Here is a 16440-nt window from a genome sequence, read left to right as displayed (position 1 = left end):
GCTAACTCCAAGCTTCAGCTAGTCTCAACTCAAACAAAGCAGAAGCAGTGCAGGGCCAAAGTAAACTGGGACACGAGAAGCTGTTTCTGGGATGCCTGAGGAAAGGCAACAGCCGTCAGTTCTCACTGTCTAATGGCTGACTGACTAATACCTGATATTCCTCCATGATCTAAACCTGCAGCCCTCTGTAGAATAGAACACTGTGGCATTGTTGTGTCCCTGCTCTTAAGGAATCTGTGATTCATTTACTGGCGGTGCTTTTTGGATCCATGTACTGTATTTTTCTCATCATCAGTACTGTAGTGAGCTTCATAATTTCAAGACCAAACTGGTGTCTTTGTGTGATTGTTTATATAGAGGATTTTGACTGTGACAGCCATCAATTCACTGCTATTAAACGAGAATGCAACACTCAGATGAAACTGTATATACTTGTTTGAAATGTCTTATTTGTTGTCAGGAATACATATTATAAGTGTTAGTAGTATCTCCAAGACTTATGAGTATGAGTTTGGCAGTGTTTTGAAGCTCCCCATTGATTACACTGGTTCTTTGTGCAGTGACAGCACCACAGTGAAATGCTGCAATAGTGCTCTCTGCTGGCAGAAACTAGGAATATTGTTATTGCACTTTATCTCATACATGGGCTAAATAATGTTTTTTTATATATATATTTCAAAGATACATCATTAATTTATGAGTGGTGTTTAATGCTTCACTTGCATGTTTCAATAGTATTGCCGGATAGGATTTTAATTAAATTAGCACATGATATAATCACTTTCATTTTTTTATTAAACAGTAAAAGCTTGACATCTGATCCTCTCTGTTCTCTTTTCCCTCCAGGTCGGCTTTGCTCTGGTGCCAGATCAGCGGTTCATAATGAAAGGGAAGAGATGAGCCTGCAGCGAGCAGCCCTGTCCCTGCAGTTCCTGCCACTGGACATTTATTGATTCATACCACCCAGAAGACGATGACCCTGTCTCCCAGATAGCATTTCTGAGGACCAGGCCATCACAGCACGCAGTGTGAACCATGGCAGGAGAGACTCAGCGAATGCATGCTGTCAAAGAGCTGGTCGCTGAGTCCAAACTGCAGGATGAAGGGACAGCGCTGGAGCAGCAGAGTGACAAAACCACAAAGGAGTCTTCAGAGCACTTTTCAAGCACAGGCACTGAGGCCAGAAGCAGCAGCAAAGGGGCCAAAGTTGAAACACTAGAAAAGGGAAGGGACTGTCCTCAGCAGCGCGAGGCTGTCATACGGCCACAGCAGACAGGGAAGATTGACTTCAGATCACTGCAGAACCGATCCAAATTTGCCACAGACAGGACTTGGTCGAGTGGCAAAGGCAGCCCCCAGTCCCCGAGTGGAAAGGGCCGCAGCCGAGAAAAGGGGAAGCGGTCAGGAAAGACGGAGCGCGCCAACCCGCAGCAGCTGTACAGACTTAGCATTACAAATCCACGCTCCAACCCCACCATTGGTATTGCCTACCCACAGCAGAAGGTTGCGCCACCCAAGAAGTTGGAGACCAGTCGTGGCCCAGTTTCGGGCAGCTACAGATTCCACGTTCCCAGTATACCAGAGAGAGAGGCCGAACTACAGCAAGAAGAGCTCAACTATAGCCGCTGCTTCCAGGAGGCCTCCTCTAACCTTACCTCCCCAAGCTATACATCACAGGCACTGGTTTCCTCAAGTGGAACGTCATCTCACCCACATCCACCCCTGTCACAGCAGCAGCAGCCTGCCTCAATGGAGAACAACGGCACACAGCCCGGCAGCCAGCTGATCCTGACTGACTTTCAGCTGAGTGGCTCTAATGTATGGCAGTCTCCTGAAAGAACTTTTAATGGTGCTAACTATGGAGTGTCATCACAAAAATCCACTGCCCTTACAGAAACTAATAAGGCCTTTCTGTCTGGTCCATATCAATATGGATATAATTTTCTGGAAGAATCGACCTCTGACTCTGTCTGTGAACAGAACCCCCAATCCCAAGACTTTACAACCTCCTCGCAAGGTTCTGTTCATGTGACCCAAAACTTGTTTTCCTTTACGCCTGGGGAAGGGCAACACATTGCTCAGAACAGCACTCAGTTTAGTAATGAACAGCAGCCCGAGGATAGGAGTTCTTATCCTCAACCCCCACAGTCACAGTTTGTTCAAGGGGTGACATCCTCCATCCAGTGTCCTAGGAACCTGAGTGAGGACTCAGCCAGTAGTGACAGCTCTGGCTCCAGCTCACAGCAGTCAGAGCAGGGGAAGATTGCCCTGTCTGACAGCACAGACACTATGGCACAGGCAGACAGCAGGGATGCAGCCATCACCTTGGGTAGTAAGAGGAATTGTCATCCTAAAGAAGCAGCTGCCAACCAAAGAACACACATTCAAGGAAGTGTGCACCATGCAATAAATATTTCACAAGGTCCAGGCTCCCAAATGCACTTTCCCAGCAAAACATTTAGCAACCCTCCAGTCAGTAACATTCACGGAGGCATAATGTCTTTTGATAAAAACATCAATAACAAGGTTCTAAATAGGTTACCACACTCATGGGAGGGGCCCAATAAGACACATTTACCAGTTGATCAAAACACAAATCAGTATACTGATATGAATGACAAGTATCAGTTTCAGAACCAGCCAGCACATGACCAAAGGCCAAATTCATCTAAAAATAGCAGACTGACCTGGCAACAGATACGGCCAACCCCTGCCTTGTCGAACCAAAACAGAATTGACTTATCTAGGCAAATAAGCAATCAAAAATTGGCTTACATGGTTTCCCCTTCTGACTGGCAGGATGATAGCAAATCACATAAACACAGCTCCCTGAAAAACCCCAGCTCATTTCAGAACAGCAGAACCAGTGACGGGTTTTCAAACCAAAGACCGGAGACTGTAAAACATAGCAGTAATACAGTCTCAACTTTTAAAGTAGAGATGAGCAACGCACAAGTATGTGAATCTAAAAATAAGGCGGTATATTTCGGACTGAACCAGTCTCTTCCAGCAGCATCAAGAAACTACAGCTATCCTCCGTTACAGGTCCCCCCTATGGGACTTATGATGGTGTCCCCTTATGAATCTCCTTTGCCCTCGCCAGTCCATAACCCTGCATCCAGTAGTACCTGCTCTTCCCTCTCCCCAGCATCCACCAGTCCTGTTGACATCAGTTCAGAGGACAGTCTACTGTCAAAATCAGCACCCTCTCACACATTTTATCACCAGGCCCAAGCCAAAACACAGTTACTGTCAGATCACCTGAGCGCTCACCCTCACCAGTTTCATTCAGATGCTCCAAGAAACCTTCCTTACGCGCCAGACAGAGCCAAAGACGACATGATGAGCTACCTGCAAAACAGCACACATCCAAAGACTACTATGGATGGAAGCAAAAGTTACATAGACAGTTTTGGGCTGGAGCATCATCAGCCACCACCGCCATACTCTGCACATCAGCTGTTAGCGACCTCATTAGCTGCAGCAAATCTTGACCAGTTAGATGTGCTTCTGACATGCAAGCAGTGTGATCAGAACTTCAACAACCTGGCATCCTTTCTAGGCCATAAGCAATACTGTGCTCAGCATACATTTGCTCAAAATGACCTCAAAGACATATCAAAGATGGAGGACAGCAGAAAGTTTCATGCAGAACCAGCAAAAGCAGTGTCATCCGTGTCAAATGTTTTGATGTCAAGGTGCCCATCTGACCTTCACCTTTCTCTGTTGGGTCTCAATAAAAATGGAGAACTGATATCTGACAGTGAAACTAAAGGAGACAACAAGGATGATTCAATGAAACTTAACTTGTTCTCTGGTACGGGTAACCTTCCTGTCCCTCTCCCTGAGCTGGACATGGAGGATGCCAAATTAGACAGCCTAATCACAGAAGCCTTGAATGGACTGGGATATCAATCAGATAATGCAGAGATAGACAGTAGCTTTATCGATGCGTTTGCTGATGATGACCTCACCACTGTCAAAACAACATCAAGCAAACAATGCCTGAAAACCAAAGAATCTCTGGTCTTTGAGAGCAAAAATAAACAAGCAACAGAGGATGACAGGTCTTTCAAACAGGGAAATTATTTCTATGACTCTGATGTTGAGAACTCCGAGACAGATAAACAGTACACTGAGAGCAAACTTGAGAAAAGATCTCTGAATTTGGAACAAGATGAGAAGATTCTCATAAAAAATGATTCAAGAATTGCCTCAAGGGAGAAGACAAGGGAACAAGACAACAAAGTGAAAGAGGCAAGAAAACTGTGCAAGGGTGAGGATGAAAACCAAAGTACACAAAGGTTTCTCTTATCCAGCAAGTTTTCTGAGCGTTGTGGTATTAAAACGTTTCAGGACAGCTCTGCACTTCGAGGGTCAACACCCTCACAGGCCTCCACGTCTCCAACCTCAAGGACTGCAGTGAAAGAGAGCAAGAGGAAAAGCACTGGAGGGGGCACCTGGAGTAAAGAACTTATTCACAAAATAGTTCAACAGAAAAATAAGCTCCATAAGCTCCATGTTAAAGGTACAAAAAACCTCCAGTTTTCCTTAGTGATGGAAAGACTAACTCCCACTGTACAGAACCCTGCATTTGGAGAATACGACTATGTCTCAGATTCCGATGATGAATGTGAGCCCGTTAAGATAGCAAGCCAAGGCCGGCTGAATCAAAGCAGCCGCTGTAAATACACATACACCAAAGAGTGCAAATGGCGAGCAAGGAGTGAGAGGGACCAGGCAGCATGGCGACATGAGTCGAAGGAGTGTTTTGAGGTGAAAAAAAACGAGGAGGTTTCTCTCTCACCTGAGAAACATGGTTCTCATCAGAGACTCAGGAGGAGGGGTAGCAGGTCTTCCACAAGCAGTGAACTCAGCACATCTGTGAGTGTTTCAAGCGATAGTATCAACAGCCCCAAAAGCACTGATCGCACTGAATCCGACTGTGAGAAGAAGACCGACATCAAAAAGAAAGAGTCTCCAGAGCAGAAAACCTATGAAAGGTCCTCCCCGCAGAAGTTATGCAAAGATTCTAGCACACTAGCACTGACATTCACTAAATCTGTCAAGAAGTATAATACTGACAAAGCTATTCTGTCTGATAACAAAGTCAGTACAGAGGACCCAAAGAAGAAGAATTCAAATCCAGAAGTTGCTGATCCAGTGTCATCGTCCCAAAACGCAAAAGACACAATCAAAAACTTTGAAAAAAGCAGAACCTCTCACAATCAAAAATCAAGAGAGAAGCTGGTGTCTCCCAGAAAAGAAACTGGCACCACAGTCAGTTCAGACAGAAACACCCTACAGAGAACAGACAATCTGTGCCCAAAAGAAGAACCAACACAGTGTAGCAGAGCAGACAGCAAGCCACTACAGTTTGATTCACACTCTCCCACCATCAACAAAGAAGCTAATTTCAATATTGACAGAATCAGAATGTGCGAAAGAAGCGAGGGGCCCCAAGCTACACAGTCAGAGCTATCAGACAGTACCACATTTGAAAAACAGAGTGACAATGTCTGCATGGTGGGTGAGGCTATGACTTTAGTCAATGACCTAAATGCACACAAGCGATCCTCCCTTTGCACCTCTTTGATGGATGAGGTGTGCCTCTCTCCAACTGAGAGCCAAGGCCCGTTGATACAAAAAGATACGCTCCACCTCATGCACTACCCACTGGATCAGGAACAGGGGCTCTTGAAATCCCCACTTTCATTTGACACCTCAACAATGTTTGGGGATCTCACAGGATTCGACAGTGGCCTCTATTCAGATATGCCAATTCAGAAAGAGAGTTTTCATTCAATAGAGAACACGGCTGATAAAAAGGAAGAGTTTGTGTCCTCCTTCTCTCCTTTTCTGGAACAAAGAGACTGGAACCTTTTGGTTAGCCCTGTACTACCAGATGAGATATCTCAGTACAAAGGCAGCTCTGAGAAATCAAATGAAAAGAAACCAGATTACAATCACGTTCCTTTGTCTCTGCCAGAAAAAATAATCGACTACAGTACAAATCTCAACAGCTGTGCATCAGAGGATGAGCTAGAGATAAAAAGAATAGTGAATGAGCTTGAAAACCAGCTGCAGTCAACTAAGTTGGAAAGCCCACCATTACAAGCTCAGGATGTCCCTAAGCAGCTGAAAATGAGCAAGTTTTCACCTTTACGTTTGGCTGATGAGTCAGAGAGTGGAGGCACTGGACTGGATATGAGGTGCCCTGTGCAAACCATGGAAGTATCAGTGAACAGTTTGGTCTCAGAGCCTTTCACTGAACCATGGTCCAGTCCATTCCAGTTTGAGCTAATGGGTGGACACCACACTCCCCACACTCCAATTCACAATGAACCAGGGCCGCTTGAACATTTCAATGAAAAAGAAGATGATGCCCCAAATTTTAGCACCACGGCTTCACATATTGAAAACCCACAGCTCCACCATGACCAGAAATCAGTGGAGAGAAACGCTGAAAAAGAGACTCCAGTAGAAACAAAGGAAGAGATTTTAGAACAGAAAAGATATACAGAAAACCTCATAAAAAGCCTGGAGGTGATTTCAGACTCTATATTCAAAAAAGAACCTGTTATATCAGAAGACAAGGAGCCGAATGTCACCACTCTCACAAGTCAACAACATCACAAAATTGAATGTCAGGCAACTGATGCAGTTGAGAGAGAAGATCACAGTGAAAAGGAAGCAATTACGGGGAAGGAGAATATATTATCACCTCGACATATCAATGAGAGGAAAGATGATATTGAATTCATTCTGAATGAGTCACAGTCATCTCCCTCTAACAGCACTGACCCCAAAGTCGATGGAAACCAGCCAATTTCATCACAGCCAAGTGAGCCCACAGAAAACAACGATAGCAAGGCTGAGACTAAAGTCACATCAGAGGAGGATATCGCAAAGATTAGTAATTTTATCGAGTCTGCTCACTGCTCAAGTGTGCTGACACATGACCCACATGTGGTTCAGGAGTCTGGCGGGAACAGCAAAGCAGCAGTAGATGTGAATCAGTTATTTAAAACCAGTAGTGACGATCCAGAACATTCGACCACAGACGGCTATGAGGAAGCAGACTCAGTGAAGGGAATCACTGGTCAGTCTGTCAGCCATCCTTTATCACCAACTCCACCTGACGCCAGTCTAGACATTGGCGAGAAAAGTCTGGGTGCAATTAAAACAGCAGTCGAAAAACGGTCCACTGATTACCATGTTAATACTGGAGACATTAGTTTTTCACATGGTGAGGAAATGGAAAGAAAATTGAAGTGCTCAGACAGTGTAAGCGAGAAAATAACTGTTGAAACAGAAAAACAGGATCATTTGATTAAACTATCGCCCTCCAAGAGCTGCAGCCCTGCTTACAGTGCAGGTCCAACAACTGATCTGTCGGTGGAGATAGTCACCACTGACAAGCCCTGCAGTCCAATACTGATGGAAACCAATACAGAGAACACTAGTCGTTGCTCACCCTTCCGAGACACCCAGTCCATAGAGGGACAAAGTAATCTGTTGGTTATTTCTCAGTCTGATGCTATCATTGGCTGTGATTCCTGCAAAGTTACTCCATTTAATGACTCGTTTAGTGACTCGGGTCTTGGCTTTCAGAAACAAGAAGAGATTTTAATTGTACAGGACATCAAAGAAGACCTTCCTATCGATTTCATGGCAAGTCACCAAAACTCACCATGCAGAGAAGAGGTTGAAGAAAGTCACTGTCTCTTTCTACACACTGCCCCACCAACCAGTCCTCTTCTAACAACCTCTCATCAAACACCCATGCAGGAATGGAACATGGAAGAGGATTCGTGTACATCCCAAAGCAAATGTGATGATGTGTCTGTTAACCATGGCTCAATTAAAAATGTGCAATCCCCCATAAACGAGGAAGAAAACAGCAACGTCAAAGAGGTTTTGAACAGTGAAGAACAACTGAACACAACAGCCGAGATGGAGTATTCTTTGATTAGCCCACCTCTCCTGGACTTAAGGGTCATAGAGTGTAAAATCACCAGCTCTGAAACCACCATTCCTTCTCCACTTCCAGTGACCAGCTCAGCAGAACCACCAGAAGTGTCAGATGGTCTTGAAAAGAGAGATGCAATGTATGATTTGAAGCTCAGCCCTCTCAACTACAACAGTATTTCAGACGAACCTCCAGAACAGAATCAATACAGCTACATACCAATTTCACCTGCCAGTAAACCTGAAGAGCATCCAGACATCAAGCAGAGTCCTAGAGATGACTGTGAACCTTGTGACCTGAGCGTTAACCCTGCACTGATTTTTAATGAAAGTGAAACAGACACGGTGCTATCACTGAACCCAGACCCTGCAGCTAAACTGAATCTATCAGGTGAACAACTGGTCCTCCAGCAGAGTAGAACATTCACATGCTTTTCATTGGGTATCCCACCTGAAACAAAAAGCAAAGATTCCATAGGTGGTAATGTAAAGATAGACTTGGAGGTTTGCCATGATCCTGTTGGACCTGTTGAGCATTTGCGTATTCACCCTGACCTGCTGAGAAAGGATGAATCAGAGAATTTCAATTCTTACGGGGCTTCTGCTGAGGACAGTACACTTATCAGAAAAGACATTTCAGATGGTCCGACCACTCCTAAACCACTCGTCATCTGTGAAAATGAACAAATGCCTCTTCCACCAGAACCATCAGAGAAGCAACCAACAATGGAGACTGGCCAGTGTTCCACAATGCACCAAACACATAAAGAAATATCTCAAAAAAAGACACAGAACAACGCTCAACAGGGGAAAGAACTTTGTGAAATCTGCCTCATGTATTTCAGGACCGTGCCTGGATTAAAAAGACATAAGGCCATGAAACATTTGGTCAGAAGTGAAAAACACATTGGCTCGCAGAGCATAACATCAAGCCATCAGGGGACTATGGTTATTTATGAAGCATCCCAAACTACAGAGAAAGAACATAAAGATGATTCAGAGACCTGTTACCCAAGTAAAATAGATGGGCTGCCTGAGACAAGTAGCACTCTCATATTTAAAGCGGCAGAGACTGAGTCAGTCCTGGAAGAAATGGCATCTGAGACCAAAGTGGGTGAAATAGGCCACCAAAACCTTCTGCTGCCAACAAAAGCAAAAAAGAACAACAAAGCTAGAAAGAACAAAAACAGTGAGGTAAACATAAAGTCAGACTCTTTCTCAGATGAGCTTCTAAATATATTAAAAACAGACATACTTCAAGCTATAACTCCTGAATTCAAAAGCAGTGGACTCCACGATCTCCGCAAATCTCCAGCAGACGAGGTGAAAATCACTGACAAAACCATTACTGGCTCAGAGAAATTCCCTCAACCTATTACTTCAAACTCTGGCTCTGTCAATACACCGCCATCGCCAACAAAACAGACAAATGTTCTCAATGAAACTGTGGAGCTAAATCAAGTCACTGATCTGGAAGAAATGAAATGCACAAGCATAACAGAGATTGCAAATGGTGAAGTTTGTGCAGATAATAATGTTGAAAGTGCCATATCTGTAGACAAAGATATAATCAGGGAATACGATGAGCCCAGAAAGAGTCTGTGCGCTGTGGAAGAGATGTGTGAACAGAAAGGATCAGAAGAGAGCCTTGCCCAAGAGATTCTTAGCAAAGTGGCAGCCGTCGGGATAAAATGTGAGGAAAACAGTGAACCCGCAGACGAGGCGCATCCTCTCTCCTATTTGAATTGTTCCCCTCTCAGTCCTTCCGGCATAAGTCCCGAACTGAAGGCCTTACTTGATGACGACACCACATTCTCACAGCTGTTCCCCAGAGATGAGGAAGCAAAAAGGAAAAAGTGCCCGAGGGTGTACAGCAAAAGAAACAAAAGACAGAAGCTATCGCCCGAATCAAATGTGGCTGAGGACTACCCTCCCTCTGAGACCTTCATGCAAAGTAAAGATCAGTACATTAAAAACCAAGCAGAGCAGACGTTCACTGACAACCAAACTAACCGCTGTGAATATGAGACAATATCAACCGATGATGCCATCATGTTAAATATGTGCCACAACAGCACATTAAAGACTGGTGTTACCCAAAGTGACCAGCAGGATGCTCATGAGAATGTTAAAGAGGTTGGCAACTGCCCCTCGAATTCACTCGAGAGCACGGTTGATAAATCTTCAATTGAATGGAGTGGCTCCAGTGACTTCAGTAGCTTTGATTCAAGCTCAACGGTGACCTCTGACCCCAGCCCCTGCAAAGCAGAAGAGCCAACTGCACCCTGCCCTCTGCCCCCGCCCTCTGCCCCCTTCCCCGTAGAGCCGTGTGTCACAAAGAGTGTTCAAACCTTCCACAGCATTGACATCCAAAACATCAAGACCACATTTCAACTTCCTGAGATTCAGTTCTTTGACTCCAAAAAAGATATTTCAGTGGCTCCTCCTACGGCAACTGTTGACGTGGAGAATAGAGATGATGAAAAGTCCAAGAAAGTGATGGAGCGGCGAGGCAGAAAACGTCAAGATTGTGGAATAAAGGTAAAAGATAAGCAGTACAAGTGCAAAGTGTGCTTCACTTGGTTCCTCACCCTGGGCGAGCTGAACTTTCACAAACTCTCCCACAACCCCTCTCCACCTCCAACCTGCTACATGTGTGTCCAGCGTAAGTTCAGCTCTAGGGAGCAACTGAGAGACCATCTGAGGGAGAAACATGCCAAGAACAAGACAGGTATCTGGACCTGTGGAATGTGCTTGAAGGAGATATCGGATGTGTGGATGTACAATGAACATTTACGAGAGCATGCCACTCAGTTTGCCCGGAGGGGTCAGACTCAAGGCTCCATGTTAGGCATTCCAGGCTGCTTCATGCAGGAGACAGCCGTGAAGAACTTCATCACCTCAATCATGCAGCACCGCCCCAGCAAAGCCAACAGAGAACCCAGCAAAGCCACTAAAGAACAGGAAAAAGCTGTTGTTGCAGACAACGCCGTGGGAGAGGGGAAAACCTCACAGGGGGCTGAGCCAAAAGTTCACAAAACTAAGAGCAGCAGTGGAGCAGGTGGGAAGCAGAGTACATTTACCCCACTAGAGGTCCTCCACAAAACAGAGACACCTAAAAGTGTGGAGATGCATCCCAACTGCAAAGACCCCTCAAGAGACTGCCACCACTGTGGGAAACAGTTCCCCAAACCATTCAAACTCCAGAGACATTTAGTGGTTCACAATTTGGAAAAGATTTTCCTGTGTCACAAATGCCCCGTCTCTTATCAGGAGGCCCAGGAGCTAAAAGGCCATCTGAAGAGTGCACATGAGGAGGTTGATGAGCTGGATTCAAAACACACCACCCTCTACACCTGTGAGCTCTGTGCCGATGTCATGCATGTGATTAAAAAATCTTTCATCTGCAGCACCTGTAACTACACCTTCTCTAAGAAGGAGCAGTTTGATCGCCACATGGAAAAGCACCTGTCAGGGGGGAACAAAATTTTCAAATTCCGAGGTGTTTTCAGACCTGTGAAGACATCTGCCTCCAAAGAAGATGAATGTGATTCGCCTGCAAGTAAGAAGAGGAGAATCCCCTCTGACAGTCTGCAAGAAAATAGCTCAGACAGCGGCATTGCCAGTGTAAGCTCACAGCACTTAAATCAAAACTCCGAGACTTCAAAATCCTCTGTTTCCACAGCAGAGGACTCCACACAGACCATTGCAAATGATTACCACAGCGACACAAACAATACAAATGTGAAGACTGAGGACATTGCTGAGGACTACTCGGAACTATTTGAAGAGCTGGAGGACGCTATTCATGTGGGCTGTTCAGAGTCTGCTACACCCAAGAAAGAGGAAATTGACCCAGTCACCTCACCACTTCTCGATAAAGAGGGTAATAGAAAATCAATTACTGAACCATTTGACGTGAAAGAGGAGAATGAGTCAGTCTGCATTAGAGCAGAGAAATCCTCTTGGTCAGCGTCTAACGACAGTAGTAGTGTGGGGGAGGAGACTCTTAAGGCTGAGGAAGGCTCTGCTGAAGGTGCCACCGCTGAGACTGAAAACACTGATTCACTTCCATCTGGTGAGGAGTCTTTTGTCAGCCTAAGAGAAAATCAAATCATTTCAAAGACACTTGAGTCAAAGCATGAATTAGCTGCTGATGTGATGGACCAACAGAGGGATGATGAGCAGTGGCATCACTCATTGAAAGCTTCCAATAATGACAGCAAACAGCTGACTTTATCTCAAGGTGGTGAACAGGAAGGTAGCAGTCAGATGAAAGACAAAGTTGCCCCGACCAAAGCAGACAACACTAAAAACGGCACTACAACTAGCAGCATGAAGGCTACAGAGTTTACACCAGCCCTCCACTCCAAGGTTTCCCTCAACGCTTCAGCCTCAAATGAGGACAAAGAATCTGTGAGACCACTGAAGAAGAGGAAAGATTCGAAATCCCCCCACAGCCTGCAAAGGTTTTCCTCTCCAGCCACACAGGAGAATTATGGTGTTGACTCTCGGGCCAAAAAGAAATTCCGCTCCAGCAAGTGTCCGAATCCCTCTCTGCAAAGAAAGACGGATGGACCCAACGACTACCCTGTGCTGTCCTCAGTAAGGGACGACGTCGTTAGCAACAAAATTGTTTCCAAGTGCAAGACTTCAAACATGGGTTTGCCGTCAAAGAGAAGCTTGCTTGATAGCTGCACACAAAAGAAAGCTGAGATTGTGACTCCTCTTAACGGGGATTACAAAGCCAAAAAGGGACCTCTGGGGCGGCCTTTGCATCCCCCTATTTCTAAAGTGTCTTCAGTTCCCATGAACAATACTTTGAATAAATCTAGGCCAAAGATGGGGGTTAGGTCAATGGAGAGCCATTCCTACAGGACAGCAGAGTCCCAGAACCACCTCTTAAGCCAGCTGTTTGGCCAAAAACTCACTAGCTTTAAGATTCCTTTAAGAAAGGACACATCAGAATCTATTAACTGAGTGGGACGTGAGGAATCTGTGAATAAGAGACTGTAAATTTCACAGTTATAAATGTTTAAGACAATTCCTTGTGGTGAATGAGATTGCACAGCTCTTTTCTGTGAAATGCTATCTTTAAATACTTACGTAGTCACTTTATGTCTTCTTTGTACATGTGTTTTTATTACACAAATGTGAGGACGAACGGAAGATATGAATTTTGGGTCAAAAATGAATATGCTAGTTGGGAATATCATTTGAACTTTTTTCTGCTTTTCCTTTGTTGGATATTATCTATTTCAGAGATTATATTTCATTTACCTAAAGGAAAGAAAGAAAAGAATACTTGAAAATACAGTAAAATATTTTCTTCTTAGAAATGCATGTTCATTTTGCATTTGATCTTATCAGTCTTATCAAGTCTTTCTGGAAATGGACCAAATGACATCATAACTGACTTGGACTATTGCCTGTGCACCTTTCGTTCATGCTTCCAACATATTCGTTTTGTATTATTTTTTTACTTTACTGTACTGCATTGACATTCATCATATTAGCCTTCTGTATAAACATGGTGCTACATTGTGTTTTATTGTAATGTGAATGCCAATGTCCTCGGAAGGGAACACGAGATCTGTAGCAGTTACAGTACATTCAATCAACTGTTTTTACTGGTTCTCTGTCGTTTATTAAAGATACTGTATAAAGCATCCAAATACTTCATATGTAGGCTGATACATTTCCTAAATTTAGGAAAGCTTCCAATGTTTAAACTCAGGTGCATACAAGGACATCACAGTCCCAAGACCTGTATTCGGAGTTCTTCCCATGCACTGATAATACCACACACAAATCACAAACTCAATCATCTGTGTCTGTTACTTCAACTGTTTAATTATGAATAGTATTTACTATTACAACAAAGGTGCTTTATCTTGTTTATACTGTATGTATCTTATATTGTATAATATTTTAGGTAGATTGTTGTTTTGGTGCAATGCTTCATGTCAAAGTTTTATTTTAATAATGTGCAAAAGAAACAGAGTGAGAAGAAAGGGAAATGCCGTTGTAAAGTTCTTAAGTGGTTCTCTAAGTGCCTCTTTTATAGTTGGTTAATAAAGATCTGTATTGGTCTCTACTTGCTGTTTTCTTCTTTTGTTCATGACGTGTTTTGCAAATGTTCAAACTGCCATCCCTGCGGACTGCAGCTGTCACCATGTGCATCAAACACTGCAAGCTGCTTGTGTCTGGAGGCAAAAACAGGTGCACACACAACAAAGTTTGACTTCATTTTTTTCTGTCTTCAGATCAGCACTTAACTCATCCTCTGAAAGTGGAGCGTAGACGTATATTTACTACAGGGAAACATTCAACAGTCACATTTATCGGCAGGAGAACTGTTGAGCAGGTGGCGAGGCGCTCTCTCTTCCGTCATGCTTTTGCCATGTTGCTCTCTCACCGCGTGTAAAATGGCTTCTATTCCTACACGAATACTTTTCATCATCACATAGGAATAAAAAGCCATAGTACACAGTGGCATTCATGTAGAAACGCATTGGGAGGAGCAATATTTTCACACCATTCACTGATTGATGATGGAACCTAAGAAAAAGCGATGTAAGACAAGAGGGGAGGATGATAGATTGGGGGAGAGAGTAAACATGGATAGAGAGGGAAGAAAGAAGAGGTTATTGAGTTTGTCAACGACTGAAGCTCAAGCATTCAGCTATTGTGAATGGAATAGAAGGTAATACTTTATCTTTGTAGTGACTGTGGACTGACTGAAACAGGCTTAAAGTCATCGGCCTGTGTTTTGATTATGAACATTCTTATTTATGGGAATGTGGCATTTTTTCTTTAAATCATCTGTAATGCATTATATACACTTGCATACCTTCTAACATGCATAATGCATCTTAAGTCGCTGTAAGGTATAATGCATTAGGATAGCTTATACTGCAGTGTGTCCATAATATCTAATAATATATAAGTTCATAATCAAGTTAACAATATTTTATAAGGGTTATGTAAATTATTATTAATTGTAAGTTATGTAAAGTGATATGAAGATATTGGGGCTTTCTGTAGAAAAAAATAAAGAACTATATATATATATATATATATATATATATATATACACAAACATGAAAATAAATAATCCATGTGTTGATTCTGACACTATTGTGAGAGACCATGGCAGACATTCAGAGGAAGTGTGGAGAAAACAGAACCACAGTGTTGTTGTTGAAATAACTTTTCTAATTAATTTAGTAGGAATACTGGTTTGGCAGCACCCACAGAGACCATATTTTTGGACTCATTGATGACAACAGAAAATAGCCTAACTGTCAGTGAATTACAGCCCTGAATCCCTGTTTCTTCTCTGTTCATCTTCACTCAGTGAGTCAACATTTCTCCAGCAGGATATAATTAAAATTCATGAAGGTATGCTGGCTTATGTGTTACATGTTGACCTTTGTTACAGTGCATTAAAATCCATGAACAGCATGTCTAAGATGTCATTTCCCCCTCAGTTTCCTTGAAGTAGACGAGGAGCTATCATGAAAGCCTGTTGCCAAGCTAATAACTCTCCATTCATTATAATTTGTGGGATAAAGCACTTTATTTCACCATTTTTAACAGATACTGTTTTCAGATTTATGTTTGACATTTTAGATATGGGCTTCATAGATGTAAATATGGTGTCATGATTGACTGTACCATATTCTTGACTTAAACATCTTTTACATCCCTAAATAGTACTTAAATGGCTGAGCGTCTACCACAATTATATTAATACAAATGAAAGCAAATGTAGTCAATAATCACGTTACTGGTAGTTGACATACACTGCCAATCCCAATGTTTTTCAACACAGCAAGATAGACAGGGGTGCCAAATCAAGTGCTGAAACGTTTGATCAGCAGTGTATAAATTACTAATAATTTACTGAACATTGGCGGATTGCTTGAAAATACCTCACTGACCTCTATGTTGTTGAGAGTCAACATGGAAATAAAGTGTTTCACCAAATGATCAAATGTTTTGTGATTGTGGTGTAATGCCTTCTTTTCATTTGAACCATTGAATGAAGAGTATCCCCTCACATTTATAGATTCACACTGCATAAATATAAACGAAAAGAGTCAGCGTGGGAATGTGGATCACCATCTGTTGTTGTACTTTGTGCGGTTAATCAAGAGTCCAACAACATACAACAGACTACAATGTTATCAGAGTTTTTACGTGACTATTGAAAAAGTGAAATTAAATATTCAATTAGACAGAGGATGCATGGTTCAATTGCCAAACTCAGATTAAATTTGTTACACTGAAGGAGTCTTGGATTCATTGATGAATGTGATGCTTGAAAGTTGAATGATTAATGACTTAAGGGACGTTTGAGCCATCAAGACATGTAAATGAAATGCCTGCCGTTAATATCACAAACAGAACAATCATAAGAAAAGCCCAAATAATGGTGACGCGTGACTTTTAAATATTTTAAAT

The 16440-nt window shown here is 43.1% G+C and overlaps 1 protein-coding gene across 1 annotated transcript; it reads left to right on the top strand.

The window, feature by feature from the left end:
- Positions 1-1035: 1035 nt before the first annotated feature.
- Positions 1036-13991, top strand: znf469 (zinc finger protein 469; the record flags this gene model as incomplete). The annotated part of the gene is made up of 1 exon (XM_079163803.1): positions 1036-13991. The coding sequence occupies one exon, from the start codon at positions 1036-1038 to the stop codon at positions 12949-12951; it is 11916 nt and encodes a 3971-aa protein (XP_079019929.1). The 3' UTR covers positions 12952-13991.
- Between the last annotated feature and the right edge of the window lie 2449 nt (positions 13992-16440).

Source organism: Pholis gunnellus (genome assembly GCF_910591455.1).
Source record: "Pholis gunnellus genome assembly, chromosome: 7".
Classification (NCBI taxonomy): domain Eukaryota; kingdom Metazoa; phylum Chordata; class Actinopteri; order Perciformes; family Pholidae; genus Pholis; species Pholis gunnellus.
This window is presented reverse-complemented; position numbering and strand designations above follow the sequence as displayed.